This window comes from Rattus norvegicus, chromosome 14, assembly GCF_036323735.1.
Source record: "Rattus norvegicus strain BN/NHsdMcwi chromosome 14, GRCr8, whole genome shotgun sequence".
Taxonomy (NCBI): Eukaryota; Metazoa; Chordata; class Mammalia; order Rodentia; family Muridae; genus Rattus; species Rattus norvegicus.
The window spans coordinates 33,986,670-34,002,193 of NC_086032.1; the positions used below are offsets into that span (position 1 = coordinate 33,986,670).

Below are 15,524 nucleotides of genomic sequence, written 5' to 3' on the forward strand. Positions count from 1 at the left end.
CTGCATTCCCAAGAAATCCTTAGATGAGATTGTTATGCTGGGACCAGACACTGGATTATCACCCCCACTTCTACTAATCTTAACTTCTGAGAGACTCAGTTATACAGTTGAAAACTAAAATCAACTTCAAATTGTTATGAAACAAAGGTATTGACACACGACAGCAAAGTATAATGACAACTTATACTATGGTTAGGCACTCAGCAGAAATGGTGGGGGTGGGGGATGGGGTTTATGCGATAAAGAGAGATACACAGAAAGAATATTTAGTAGCTTTTCCAATATGTCGTGACTATTCCTAAATGTAAAAGAAGGTCAGGGAGGGACCTAAAATTCAACCAGGAGAATAGAGGTAAATAGAGAGGCTAAATACTCCTGCTAAATATTAAAAATGACAAAATGATGTGTGCCAGGAATTCCCACAAAATACTCTGAAGATACACATTAAAACAAAAACAAAAAAAAAAAAAAAAAAAAGCTTGAACAACAATTATCTGTAAGGTAAATTCATTTCCACTGGCGATTTGTAGAAACATGCTAGGCAGCTTTTGGCACGGTCCTACAGTTCCTTCCTCCTGGTACAAACGCCTTCACACACTTCTGGCATTTGAATCCTCTTCTAAGTGAGAGGGTCATCATTACATAGGCACAACATAAAACCAGCAAAAAAACAAAGAAACAAAAACAACAAAAAACAAAAAAAACAAAAAACAACAAGGCCATAGCCATAGCTGGGCTACAAAGGCAGAGATGTGTGCTGGCACTCTTTCTATTGCCACCTCAGAGGTTGAGCACCACAGCCAGTAACTCAAGCCCCTCTGGCCCACAACTGAACAAAGAAGGGCGAGCTGGAGGGCGAGCTGGAGAGGACGCAGCAGTTTAGACCCCCAGCTCTTGACTCCCAGTGCCCACATGGGGATTCACAACCATCTCTAATACCCTTCCAGGGCATCGACACGCTAGTCTGATCTTGGCAGGTACCAGGTATGCATATGGCATATATGCATGTAAAATCCTCATATACATAAAACAAATACATCTTATTCAAAGCGAGTGAGGTTAGAGACTAACACCTACTCAGTGAAGCCCTTAGAAATGACTTCAAAGTCTGAGAGAAAGCTTCAAGTAAAGAACTTGACTAAGCCACTGTTAGATTCCTAACCGAGACAAAAACAATATGCCATTTTAAGATAGAAGATTCTAGGATAATTTGTAACATAGTAAAGAACACATAATACATACCTATCTTTTATCTTTTAAAAGTCCAAAACAAAGATAAAAAACTGGCAGCACTATGTGAGTTCTGCTTCCTGTATCTCACTAATTCCAAATCCCAGCAATGCTCTAATGTAAGTCAGGCTAGAAAGTCCTGACTTAAGTCCCATGCTTCTACTTGAAGCCAAAGTTAGAGGCTTGGATAAAGACAGTAAGTCAAATGTACATACTGTTTTGAATATAATTTAACGGAAATGCTTACAAATTAGAATATGAGCACACATATACACTAACTACTGCAGAAGCTAGTGAGCTAGGAACTGTTTCTCATGAGTAAACCATCTAAACTGCGTAAGTAAGTCATGGGAAAATGAATGTGTTAAAATGCTATGACGACAAGATTTAAATGAGGAAGTTTCTAGCATATCTTATCTAAAACACTGTTAAAAAACACAAGGCTTTGTATTTTTCAGGATCATTCAATCATTAAACTTAGAAAATTTAATTCCTGCAGAAAATAAAATTCTATCTCCAACTCAAATTGATAAAAGACCACTGTTTTATTTATTTTTGGGTTTTTGCAACAGGGTTTCTCCATATAGCCCTGGACGTCCTGGAACTCTCTCTGTAAATAAGACTGGTCTTGAACTCAGAGATCTGCCTGCCTCTGCCTCCTAAGTGCAGGGATTAAACCACTACCGCCCCACAAATGTCAGTACTTTAGAGAAAACTTATTATCAGCTCTTCTACACTCATGCTGTTACTGGAAGAACAGAATAAAAGAAAGGCAGATATTAAAACCGTGCCTTAAACTCTACAAACTGCCGTGCCAACTACACTGAACGTAACAATCCAGGCTGAGGACAGAGCTCACGTGACACAGTACCTGCATAAAGCTTGGATTTGGTGACCAGAACCCAGAAACTGGGAGTAAGATACAATATATTTGAAATCTCAGCACTCTGAAGGTGGAAACAAGAGGACCAGAAGTTTAAAGTCACCCTTTGCTACTCATGCCCTGTCTTAAAAAACAAACAAACAAAAAAACCCCAACCAACCAACCAACCAGTTGTGGAACTCACACCTAAAATCTAAATACCTGGGGAGGCTGAGGACTGCAAGGAGTCTGAGGCCAACACTCAACTCATTATCCCTCCAAACTCTTTGTTATAGGCAGGGCTAGTAGTTAAAGCGCTTGCTGTGCAAGCATGAGAGCTGAGATTATAGCCATATAAAAGCGGAGAATAAAAGTTGCATTTGTAGTTAGGGTGGAAGGAGACCATTGAGGCAGATCCCAGAGGCTCACCGGCTTAGCCAGCCTAGCAGAGCGCTCAAGCTCCAGGTTCACTCAGTGAGAGGCGAGACACTGTCTCAACGGATAAGGCAGAGGACAACAGAAAGAGACCTGAAGTTAACCTTTCATAGATTACAAGCAGGCAAGTATACACACAGACATTATGATTTGAGCATCCATATAAAAAAGGACATTAAAAACCCATCTTAAGCTTTTAATATCTATGAAATATACATAAAGCAAAATACAACATTAAAGCAAATTAACATTTAAAAGTGTAAATCATGAGCTTTCCTTAAAATTAGCTCCCACTATCAAATTCTTCTGTTTTAGAAGAACTGTGCTAACCACTGCTGGATGTGTTATAAGATTACCTCTATACACTACCTAGAAAAGGCAAACTCAGAGAAGGAAAGCAGAACATAGCTGGCCAACAGCTGGGGATAGATGCAGTGACTCTTGAAAAGGTAGAGACGGGGAGATGGGAAGGTTTTAGGTATAGCAGTGCTACTAGATAAATGAGTCACAACTGGTTAGAATAATGACAACAATAACTGACATACAAAAATACTAGTCAACAATACCAATTCTTGTAATTTTACAGTATCTTATTCTAATTTTCAATTACTTCAAACCTGTCAGTTAGGCATAAGATGATGCAACCCAGTAAGTGATACCTTAGTTGAATGGATTACAGAGCATCCAACTCTGCTCTGATCAGCTCCCTGACCTCTGCGCCTCACAGTGGGAGGGAGTCTGCTGAGGTGCTGTTATGCATGCACACAGTCCTGTGGCTCAGCCCCCTCAGCAGGTACAGACCCACTTCAACCTGCCTGACAAAGAAAACAGACCAGAAAGGTGTCTAGCACCATGCAGTTCCGCTATTTTCCAGTTAACTGGTTAAATACTGAAACCTCACAGTATAGTATCCACTTCAAGTGTCGTTCTAACACGACATGAGTTCACAGGCAGACTGAACTCAACAGTGTCTTAAGGAGGAAGCAGGTGACATGTTAGACACTGGTTAGTGGGTCTGCTCTTACAGGGAAGGCATGGAATCATACTAACGTGTCCCTGGAGCAACTGAACAGAACAGCATTTTGACTCATGAGACAGTGAACATCGTTACAGAAGCCATGACTATCACTATTTGTTTTCAAGTTACTACTAATGTGGTTGAATTAAATCCGTTAGTTAGCATTCCCAGGAGTCTCTGCCATCTTTGTCTGAAGTAGCCTCCTCTACTCCATTCTAGGATGAAGGATTCGGACCCCTCTGTTCCTGAGGAGGTTCACCCATGTCTTCTGATGGATGTTTGAGGAAAAGAGGAACAGTATACCTCCTGCCAACTATTTGACCATGTCTTGGGAGAGAACTGTTTCTGTCAGCTTATATTTTTTGAAAAAAATTTTCAGATTTATTTATGTGTAAGGGTGTTCTATCTAAATATATGTGTGCATACCACATGCATACCCACTGCCACTGGGGGTCAGATGAGAGCACCAGATACCTTGGAACTGGAGTCACAGATGGTTGTGACCCACCACATGGGAGCTGGGAACCGAAATCAGGTCTTCTGCAAGAGCAGCCAGTATTCTCACTGCTGAACAGTTGAGTCTATCCAGAACTATTTAAGAATACTCACTTACACGGTGAGTCCTATCTATGAAATTCCACACAGAGATGACCACAAATATTTACTTCCAAAGCAAAGAATAGCTAAAAGTATAGTTATGCTGTGATAAAAGGTGTAAGTTAGGTCTGTTCGAAGCAAATCTAGATATGCAGTCTATTTTCTTAAGCAGAAAAACTATTAACATTCAAAATATATGGACATATCATTAGTTTATATTTCATTATATTTTGAGAAAATTAATTTTAAGAAAAGTTTATACTCTTAATATATTTCAAGAAAGTCTCAAAAAGGTTTTCCCCCTTTATGTTTTAAAATTTCTAAAGACAGTGCTTCTAAAAAATGTTTAAGAAATACATAGCATCTTCCAACAGGTGATACTTAAAAGAAACGGTACCCACACAGCTTCCTTCCCAAGGTGCCTGTGATCCTACAGTGCTTTAAACTAGAGCGGGGACAGGACAGGGTGCTTCTGGGTCTACAGCAAATGGCACCTGGCAATACCGCTCAGCTTAGCTGTTCAGGTGGCGCAAGGCTGAGTGAGTGTACTACCTGGCAATCTGAAAGTCACCCCCTGCAGAATGGAAACACAAACACAGCTAGTTTATAGTTTAATCAGCTAATGTGCTCAGGGAATGCCAAGTGTACACAAGCCTAGCACTGTGGGAGACAGACGGACATACATTGTCCTGACAATAACAATAAAAATAAGGGGTAATTCAGATGTTCTCAACTAACAAATAATGTAGTATGAATTGATAACTCCAGACAGCAAACATGCTATGGTTAGATATCTCTTAAATCTGGATTAAGAAGTGGGGAGCTGAGCATTAATTATATATATATAAAATTAGGCTAATCTACAGAAAAATAAATGGTACTATATATTACAATGTCACAGATAACCTAAATATTATTCAAGGACTTGTTATCTTTATGAAAATTACATAGATACATAGATACGTGTGTGTTTTACATTTTATGTTGTGTATGGGACAGGGTGGTAGAGTCATGTGGAGGGAGGTCAGTAGTCAGCTCTCCCCTTTCAAACATGAATCCTGAGAATCAAATTCAAGTCATCAGGCTTATTAGTATTAGTAACAAGTGCCTCCATACAGTGACTCATTCTTCCAGCCTAAGATTATTATTTTATAAACGAGGGCAATATGGCAAAGAAATGAGAGAAATTCTGTTATTTGATAACAAATAAATTTCCATATAATGTCATTGCCTATTGGTAATGTCCTACAGTCTCCTAGTATTCTGTAACAGCGAAGTAGTCTTTATTAATTCATACCTTTCCCCTCATTGTTTTCACTGGCCAACTAGTCTTAGAGACATAAAAAAAGTTAGCCTTATGAAGATATTGCTTGATGAGTAAATGAGGACCTTTCCCCCCCCATTTTCTTGCAAAAATTTGCATGCATCTGGAAAACATCATGCTAGGAGAATCAAAACAGACACAAGGAGTCAACACTGAATGAATGAACTCACAAGAGAAACCTAGGAGACAAACTCAGAGAAATGCAGAGAAGAATGGAAGTTGGCAGCAGCTGGGATGGAGTTGGCAATGGAAAATGCTGTGTGTTCTAGGGAGCAGTTTCAGTCTTAGATACTCACTGTAGAGCACTGACCACAGTCAGTCATAACCACTAATTTCAAAATAGCTACAGGATGGATTTTGAGGCTAGAGTGGTAGCTCAGCTGTTAAGAGGACACACTGCTCTTCCAGAGATCTCAGCTCAGCTCCCAGCACCCACATCAGGCAGCTCACAATAGTGCAAAACTCCAGCCTTTATCACACACTGTGCACATCGGAATATACACACACATACACACACACACACACACACGCACGCACGCACGCACGCACGCACACACACTCTCTCACACTCACACGCTCTCTCTCACACACTCTCTCTCTCTCTCACACACACACACACACACACACACACACACACACACTCTCTCTCTCTCTCTCACATATAATTAAACTTAAAATCTTTAAAGAACGGATAGATTTTAAGACATCTCACCACAAAATAGGTTGAGTGTGAAATGATTATGTTAATAAGCTCAAAATCATTCCATAATACAAATACATACATACATGAGAACACATCATACTCCATAAACAAATACAATATTTGTTGGTTAAAAGTAAAAATTTAAAAAGATTTTTAAAGTTTCAAAAGAAACTTCAAGAACTTTAGTACCAGAAAAGTTGAACATATTAAAAAAATTAATTATTTCTACATCTTATCATCTTTTTTTCAGAGACTAAGGAATCACACTGTATCTTCACTATGAATCACCCAAGTCCCTTTCATCTGATTAATTATCAACAAGACTCAAGAGTTCCAGGTCCAGTGTAACTGGACTGGGAAATGTCTGTGTTTCATTTGTCTAGAGACATAATCTGAGAGGAACATCTGTCATACTGCATTTCCTTCTAGTCTAACATGACAGATTTTTCTAAAGCCACCGACTATTTCTCATCGTTGAGAATTGAAGTGACAGTAAAGGACTCTAAAGTACTAAGGACACAGGACAGATGGAGTAGGCAACATTTGTAGGTCAGAACAAGCATTGGAGAAGAAGCAATCTGGCTCTGGACTCTGTGATCACACCTGCAGGACATCTTGTTCCCAAAGCCAGAGTAGGAGCCCTGGGTCTTCAGTAAGGAGTAATTTCACTAAGAGAAGGAATATTCTGGAGCAGGTTTCCAGATAATTAGACTAGGACCTGAAGCTAACATTCACCATTTACTGTTGGCCCTCTCCCTAGGAAGAAAAGAATTTAAATCTCAATCAACCTGCCAGTGTTGTAAAAAGCTGGTTAGAGGTGAGAAGCATTGAAAACTTGCCAAAGGAAGCTGAGAAAGACCACCGGGAGATCTGTAGAGACAGCTTGCAGACTTTCTAACCCTTGTTAGTAGTAAAAAACGTGTTAAGATTTATTCTTTTTGTTTAAAAGAAAGACACATTAAAAAACCAGCACTCAGTGGTCATCTCCTAAACAGAAACCATCACACAGAAACAATGACCACCAGACTGATTCCAATTTCACAAGGTATCATTGTTTTGAACCTATTTTTTTTTTTTTTTTTTTTTTTGGTTCTTTTTTTCGGAGCTGGGGACCGAACCCCGGGCCTTGCGCTTCCTAGGTAAGCGCTCTACCACTGAGCTAAATCCCCAGCCCCTGAACCTATTTTAATTTGAAAAGTGACTTTAAAATCTTATAAAGTGACTTTAAAATCAATACAAGTCAGCATATAGTTTCTAATTTAGTAAGGGTTTCTCCACACACTACTAGCAAACTCAGTTTGTAGTTACGATTATTTTGAGGTCAACATTATCATCTGTTTATTCTTCTCTACTTTAAAATATTATTTCTGCTATGGTGAAATCACATGATATAATAATAAAAACAATAATACAAGAATAAATAAGATTCAATGTGGTCTACTGAAGATACGATGCTACTTTTAGTGCAGCATAATTAATCATAGTGGTACTTCTAAATATATATGTCACCTTTCAGCTCCAAGTTTAAGAAACGCTAGTTAAGCAAAGGCCTCTCCCCATGTCTTACCTGGTGGTGGAATCAAAGGTGGAGCAGTGCTGACAGTTGGAGGAGGTGGAAGAAATGGAGGAGGAGGAAGGTGAGTAGGAGGAGCCCCTGGAGGGAAAAATGGAGGTGGTTTGCTGAAATTGTTGTCTACTTCAGTGGCAGATCTGTCAGAAAGAACCTAAAAGTAAAGCATAATTAATTAGAAAGATAAGTAAGTGTTCTTATCTAATTGAATCTTGTTAGTTCACCTTCTCTAACCTAAAAAGTGAAAGAGAATGGTTTTAATTCTCACACTTTTAGGGGGTAGTATTTCTAGGTGACTGTGATGGTGTCCTAACTAAGTACATTACATGACTATATACTCACTCGCCTACTGTTAAAAAGGCTCATACTCAAAGCCGAAGACAAAGAACTAGACTACCAAAAGATCTTCAGTAAGAACAAATGACAACATTCCAAGTTAGAAACAAACACAACACAGCAATTCATCTCACACAAGGTTCACGCACTGGAGTCAGTTACAGCAATGACCAGTATAGATCCAGCTCTGAGAAATTCACGTGCCTCAGGCCAGGCATTTGAGGACCTAATTTCACCACCCAGAAAAGTGGTAAGCATGTGGTAACAGGTAGAAAATAAGCAGTTATAAAATGCAATTAACTTTTCACATGACTTCTGCTGAAAGCAAAGGTTTCACATGGAAATAGTAGTACAGTTGTTGTCTGTGTGACCAGCTAAGAACACACACCACAGGACAACCCAAGCTCACTAGAGCAATGCACGAATGTGACTACCATAGATTGGCACTTCTACTGGTTACGTGATGTATTCAATGGGCAGTGAGATTCTTGAATTCTTACTAAAACATATCATTTAAATATATAATTCTTTTATCTAAGTTTTTCTAGTTTGAGTACAATAATTTTTAGAGTAGTCTACTCATAACATATTAATACTGGAATTGATTTAGAAGTTATGACATTTGTAATGGTAGGAACAAAAAGAACTATCTTCTACTTTTATAAAATAATTACCTTTAAAGATAATTTATTCTAATATAAAAATAATTTATGCTAAGAAGCATAAAAATGCTAAAAAGCATATGTTGTATACTTTACTGACAAGCAACATCCAGGTGGTAGAAGTCCAGGTGATTTCCCTCTTACTTTTCAATGAGCTTATATAGTATGTTTATAACAAACAAAGGAAAACCACAGAAATTAGAGATTATGGGAAATTTTTCTAATTAATATAAAGCCAATGGTTTTGCGTTTAAAATCCATCTCTAGCACAGAAAGCAACCGACACAGCCTAGCAATAGGAGTAGACACACACACACACACACACACACACACACACACACACGATGCAGGACAGTTAGTTTTCAGATACGAAACCTGTATATTGCTGTTCTCATTTGCACGCCGTCTTCCTTCTACTCGGCTGATGGTTATTGTTTGACCAATGACATCGATTGCTCCAGGTAATCTCCTGAAACACAAAAGTTGAATCAATTCTATTTCCTCTAATTAGATGACTGAAAAACAATAAAACATTAAGAAATAAACTTTTTATGATGTATTTTTAAAATAAAAATAGAGTGAAAGAATTTCTCTAAAGTAGAGTCTCCTACTTTGTAAACAATTTATCTTCATGGAATAGAATCGGATAGTAAATGCTAGACAAACTGAAATAAAATGTTAGCCACTACCATTCCTCACTTAAAGTTCTCAAAAAAGGCTTGGAGAGAAATAACGGTTATTTTCACACACAAATACACCCCATACACCATGCTCTTTAGCAATGTATTCCAGGCTTTGAAACATCAAAGGGAGAAAGCAAGCCACGTTTTCCTCTCTAGTGGCTCCTGGCAAACAGGGATAGACCGGCTCACTTGCAGTTGGGTAGTTACAACCCCTCGCAGTTAGAGACGCTGAGGACACACGGTCTACCATAAACCACTCTACAGACTTGGCAGGAAGACTCAGGAGGTTACATTCCTTTGTTCTTTCTAAGCACTATTATGAGTTGCAGAAGGACTTTTAAACGCATCTCTATGCCCAAACTGACAAGAAAGAGAAACCACTTACAGAAAGAGGCTATGAAAAGTAGACAGAAGAATTATCCCCCCTTCCAGTCCTAACTTTAAAATGTCACTTTAAAATGCCACCCAAGTATAATAATGGAATATAGCAGATGTTCCAGCTAACGAGTCAAGTTCTTAAACAATGAACAGAGGAATAACAATGCCTGCTATTTTTTAAGATGCTTATGGTGCTATACCTAAGCCAAAACAAATAAACAAAAATCCTTCAAAGAAATCTATTAAAGCTTAAATGAAAAACAAAACAAAGAAGTGTGTATTTTTATATAGTAAGATCAAAGAGCAGAGTACAGCTAATTGACATAATAATTGGATCACAAAGCCAATTTTTATGCCTGAAACCTAACTTCCAATAAGGAAATTAATTCATGAACTTCCTTCCAACAAGGTAATTAATTCACTTTTGAAAGCATTTAGGACTTTCCTGGAAATAATGCATTAGCAAGTTTGTTTCCGGTAATCATGTTTATAGCTATAAAAATAAAGAGAGCCCATCACTAACAGTATACAGAGATGCCATCCAAAGTACAAGCTGACATCCTTCATTGTCTTCTACGGCAGACTCAACAGTCTAGCAAAAAACTCGGATACAATCTAATGTCAACAATGACCATGTCTTACTAACGCGCTTTTGTACACTTTTAATACAATAAAACAATGTTCCGGCCTTTCTAATTTTATGCAGATTATCCACTTTTTAGTATCCTACAAAAAGTCAAGAGCAAGAGTGACGCACACAACTTAGAGTTATGTTTGGCTTAAATATTTATTTTCATATTTATTCAAGTGTGTGCAGGAGCCCATGAAAGACAGATCAACGCCCAGGGAGCTGGAGTTACAGGCAGCTCAGCCACAGAGTGTAGGTGCTGGAACTCAGACACCAGTCCATTTCAAGAGCAGCAAGCTTGCTTTCTTAAGCACTGAGCTAGCTTTCCAGCCAGCAATTCATCAATTCCTCCAGTATAATTGCGGAAATACCCAAATTTTGATACATAGGAGACAATCCAAATATGGGGAAGCAAATAGTCCTCCAGTTTGTACTCTAATCCAAAACTATGCTGATCACTGACTGCTTCCCAAGGCACACGCTCCAACACCCTGCCAGACACGGTGCGTACTCTCCTCACCATCTATAGGACCAAAAGCTCAACACCACAACCTGCTACTTCCACTCCTCCTCTACTCCCACTGCAGCTTGGTTCCCGTCCCCAGTTTTAATGCTCATTGTTCCCACCCGAAACTCTCTTGTTTGGATCTGCAGTGTAGACTGCAGACTGTCTGACTCACTGAGAAGCAGGCCTCAAGAGAAGACTACCTTTTCTGTGGTAAGGAAGATGTTCAATAAACTGTCCCTTAGCAATGATCACAAGAACTTTCAGTTATGGACTTCTGGGACAGGAGGTATGCAGCCCTTTCAACTTTACCTCAAAGGAGGAGCACTGATTAGTTTTCTCAGTGGAGTAAGAACAAGATGGCATACACTATGTTTATAAAGCTATGCAGCTGAGAATCAGTCTTCACAACACATCACAGCAGTCACCTCCATTCCTAAGACTCCTTGCTTAGGTTCTTTAAAAAAGCCACACCAACTAACTCACTTTTATCAGAATGAATTTGCCACAGTGTTCACAAGTGGATTATGACATAATCATAGGTGTATCAAAGTACACAATAGTACTTAACATAAAACACAACGAAATAAGTTAAAACTCCATTAGTCCTGATTCACATTATGGAAATATATTGAATCATATTAGTCCCTAAATGTGTTCCCACCAAGTTCCCCACTCTACCATAGTGAGGATTAAACCTAGGGCCTCATGTATGCTAGGTATGTTGCTTGAAAACATGCAGCATGAGTGCTTCCCTGCGGGAGAGCAGTGCTCCACTGCGGGAGAGCAGTGCTCCACTGCGGGAGAGCAGTGCTCCACTATGGGAGAGCTACTGCTACCTCAGATGTCAACACAGTACAGCTAGGCTACCTGGGCTTCCAAACCTCCTCAGTAAGGCTGAGTCGGCTACTGACATTCTCCTAATTCTTAATATTAGACTCAACTATATTGTAAAAAACAGAAAGAAACTAACCACTCTAGATATCTGACTTTTCTAGCTTAAACAGGTTCTTGTTTGTAAGAAGTTTCTATCTTGTAAATTTCTACAGATATGAAAACATCTATGGAGTCAAATTAAAATGTTGTATTTTGATGATTCGATGTCCCAGAAAGAACTGAAAGGCTGCTAACAAAGATACAACTGGAATTTCTCAATGGCAACTAGGGGTCAAAGGTTGCTTGCTAACCATCATCAGAATTTTATGTCTAAGCTACCCACTTTTAGCAAGCAAGGCAAAGGCATCCCAAGTGCACAACTCTTTAGGGTGTATGACAAAAATAAAGCATTGGTTTGCAGATTGCTTGATGGTAATTCTAAAACTTGTATTAACTGAGTATATTACTTACATTTTTAACTCATAACTTATGTATGACACGTCAACTATTATTATTCACATTTTTACATACGAGAGAATACGGAGCAAAATTGTACCCTGTGAATTATTTTTGGAAGAAAGTATGATAGATTGTAACTGTTAAATTTTATTAGCAATGAAACACACAAAAAATATGTCTTGCCTAAGCAACCCAGAACACACATATTAAAAATAGTTTTGTAAAATGATGTCTACTATAAAGGTACAGATATTAAAATCAGACGTGATTCCTTATAAAAAGCGTAAATGACACAAAATCAACAATATTTAGAACCACCAAATTGACTGTAACTCAGAAATTACAACCATATGCTTTGAAAGCACCAAAACCAGATGAAATTTGCAGTATCAGCACAACAAAAATAGAAGGGGCCTTCACAGACCCATTCTCAGACATCCAACGCCGCCATGTGAAGTTCAACAGCATGAGCCGATCAAATGGGGGAGTCCCACAGAGATGCGCTCCACTCACGAAGAGCACGTGTTCTTAACTAGCACATGCAGGGCTTTCTAGGAAGGACCACGACGTCCCAAACATAAGTAGATAGAAGTGTATATACGTATAATGAGACAAGAGGCCACTGTGCAAATCAAGTTTACAAATGAATTATTACTGCAAAGAGAAACCACCACACCTCCTAGCTTTATATTTCTGAGGTGTTTTCTTTTTCATAGCACAGTTTCTAATAAAAACAAAAAAAGGAGACATTTCAAGATTTAGTCTCTAAAACAAAGTATTTGAATTTTTCTTATATTAAAAAATTAGGTATATTTATTTTATACGTACAAATGTTTTTCTGCATGCTTGTTTGTACACCATGTGCATGTTTGACGTTTATAATGATCACAAGAGGGGGGTCTGATCCCCTGGAACTGGAATTAAATAGTTGTGAGCCCTCCAGTGTGTGCTGGGAACTGAGCCTGAGTCTCTGCAAGGGCAGTAAATGAGCTTAACCACTGAGCCCTCTCTCCAGCCCCACCATTGAAATGTTCATATTCCCAAGTTAAAGACAGAGCTGGCCTGTGAGGGGTCTCAGTCAGGTCATGCAGACGTAACAACACACAAGATCATCTTAAGTACACAAACGGGAAACAAGGGACATTCTAAATGGTGTGACAGGCATAAACCAAGAGAAGGAATGTAGAGAAAGCATTGCATAGGATGCCTACTGCAAATGCACCTATCATTCAGCTTGGAAAGGAAGATGCATAAAACCCTCTCAAAGTGGCTGGTTATCAATCAAGAGGCAGAAACTATAAATTAAATGAATAGTAAACATAATATATAGGACTCTGAGGCTATAAACGTTAACCAATGTGAGTTTTCAGTATAGCAACATCTAGAGTTCTATAAAACTTCAAGATAAGCTAGCATTTAATTTGAATCTTTTAGCCAACCCAAAATTAAGCCTCTAGGTCAATTTGGATAGCAATGTTGCTGGTCAGGATAAATATTAATTCAATAATTATTCATTTAATCAAATTATGTGTTATACAGAAGTACCATTGGCACAAGTATTAAAATTTTGAATTACATGTAATTGCTAATATGAAAAAATTCATCTTATTTGACTCTACATATCAGATCTAGCTTTCTTAAAATATTTTCAAATTTCTCTTGAGTCTATATATAAAGTTTTGGTATCATTTAAATATAATTAAAACCTGCCAATCAAGACTATTAAGATAATTTTTTTTAAATTTTTTAAAAAGCTACTGTGTATTTTGCTGGTAATGGGCTTTATGTACTTATTTAATGTGCATGAGTGTTTTGTGTGCACATGTGTACTACATGGATGCCTGGCACCAATGGAGGTCAGAAGAAGGCATCAAGAGCCTGGAACTGAAGTCATAGGTAACAGATGTGCTGGAAGTGAAACCCAGGCCCCAACAAGATCAGTCAGTGATCTTAATCAGTGAGCCATCTCCTCCCACCCCCACTTTTTTTTTTCAAATTCTTAATCTGCAAAAACAAAAACTATTCTGAAAAACTTTACCCTAATAGTTACTAGACTGATAGGATTGTTTTTAAAAAGCTAAAATATTGTCTTTGATATGATGCCTACTTTTTTTTTTAAGATTTATTTATTTCACATACATGATGAGTACACTGTAGCTGTCTTCAGCCACACCAGAAGAAGGCATGGATCCCATTACAGATGGTTGTGAGCCACCATGGGGTTACTGGGAACTGAACTCAGGACCTCTGGAAGAGCAGTCAGTGCTCTTAACCACTGAGCCATCTCTCCAGCCCACAAATGTCTACTTTTTTCTTGACATAATAACTTATTCTTTTCTAACAGCAAATCTCAAATCGGCTAGAAAGTCTTAGAACTAAGAATATACAATTAAGCCTCTACAAGAAAAAAAAAATTCAAATCAAGCTTTCTTTTGATAGCATTGCCCCCTTTGCTTTTCATAAAATGCTACAATCAAAAGCATCTGCCATAATTTGAAGATCTAATAAATGATTAAAAACAAACCACAAGATCATTAGCACATGATTTAGACACAGGAAGAAAGCATAAAATTCAATAACAACACAAAACAAGAAAAGCAGTCCTGGTTTGGTTGTAATATTTAAAGTCTCAAAGGGCATGTTAAAGTCATCCTGGTCCATACTTCCAAGTCATGCGTTAGAATGCCGACTCTCATACTAACTGCTATTGGCAATGCATTCTATGTGGGTAACACTGCTCACTGTATCCTCTGGGAATGACAGTAGTCCCATTGCATAGGCTCAGAGACATTATAGTTTGTGTCTGTCAGTGTACACATTGTGAGTACAAAAATCAAAATGCTGGGACTATTAACCAACCCATTATTAAGAGAAAACAGTAGAAGCTGATAGACCTACTTACTAAAGGAGCAGCCTTACTTAGACCCACCCCGTGGCTGGACAGGATTGGAAAGATTCTGTGGAGTTAAACTTAGAAGTCCCCAAAGTTCAGAAAAGTTACATAAGCAGTGAAAAATAGCTGGGAACATCATAAAAGGATGTATAGAAACAAAGAATTAACATGCAAAAAGGGGAGAGAAAAATAGGTTTAGGGCACCCATGAGTGTGGTTCAACGTAACAATCACCTAGCAAAGGCCAAAAGGATGACTAAGCCACATGCTAGGTCTCGGCGAGACGCCTCAGTGCACTGGGAAAGAGCATCATTGAGGATATGGGAGTCTCACAACTTGTTATCTTATTACATACTAAGAGACAAA

The 15,524-nt window shown here is 38.3% G+C and overlaps 1 protein-coding gene across 15 annotated transcripts in view; it reads right to left on the reverse strand.

The window, feature by feature from the left end:
* The window catches only part of Fip1l1 (factor interacting with PAPOLA and CPSF1), a 61,531-nt gene that overhangs the window by 17,329 nt on the left and 28,678 nt on the right, over positions 1–15,524 (reverse strand). For all 15 annotated transcript variants that reach the window (XM_063272907.1, XM_063272909.1, XM_039091689.2 and 12 more), the window contains 2 exons: positions 9,113–9,206; positions 7,737–7,893 (listed from right to left, as the gene is read on the reverse strand). In XM_063272907.1, coding sequence (XP_063128977.1) covers positions 7,737–7,893; positions 9,113–9,206 — 251 coding nt within the window. The remainder of the gene's footprint in view (positions 1–7,736; positions 7,894–9,112; positions 9,207–15,524) is intronic.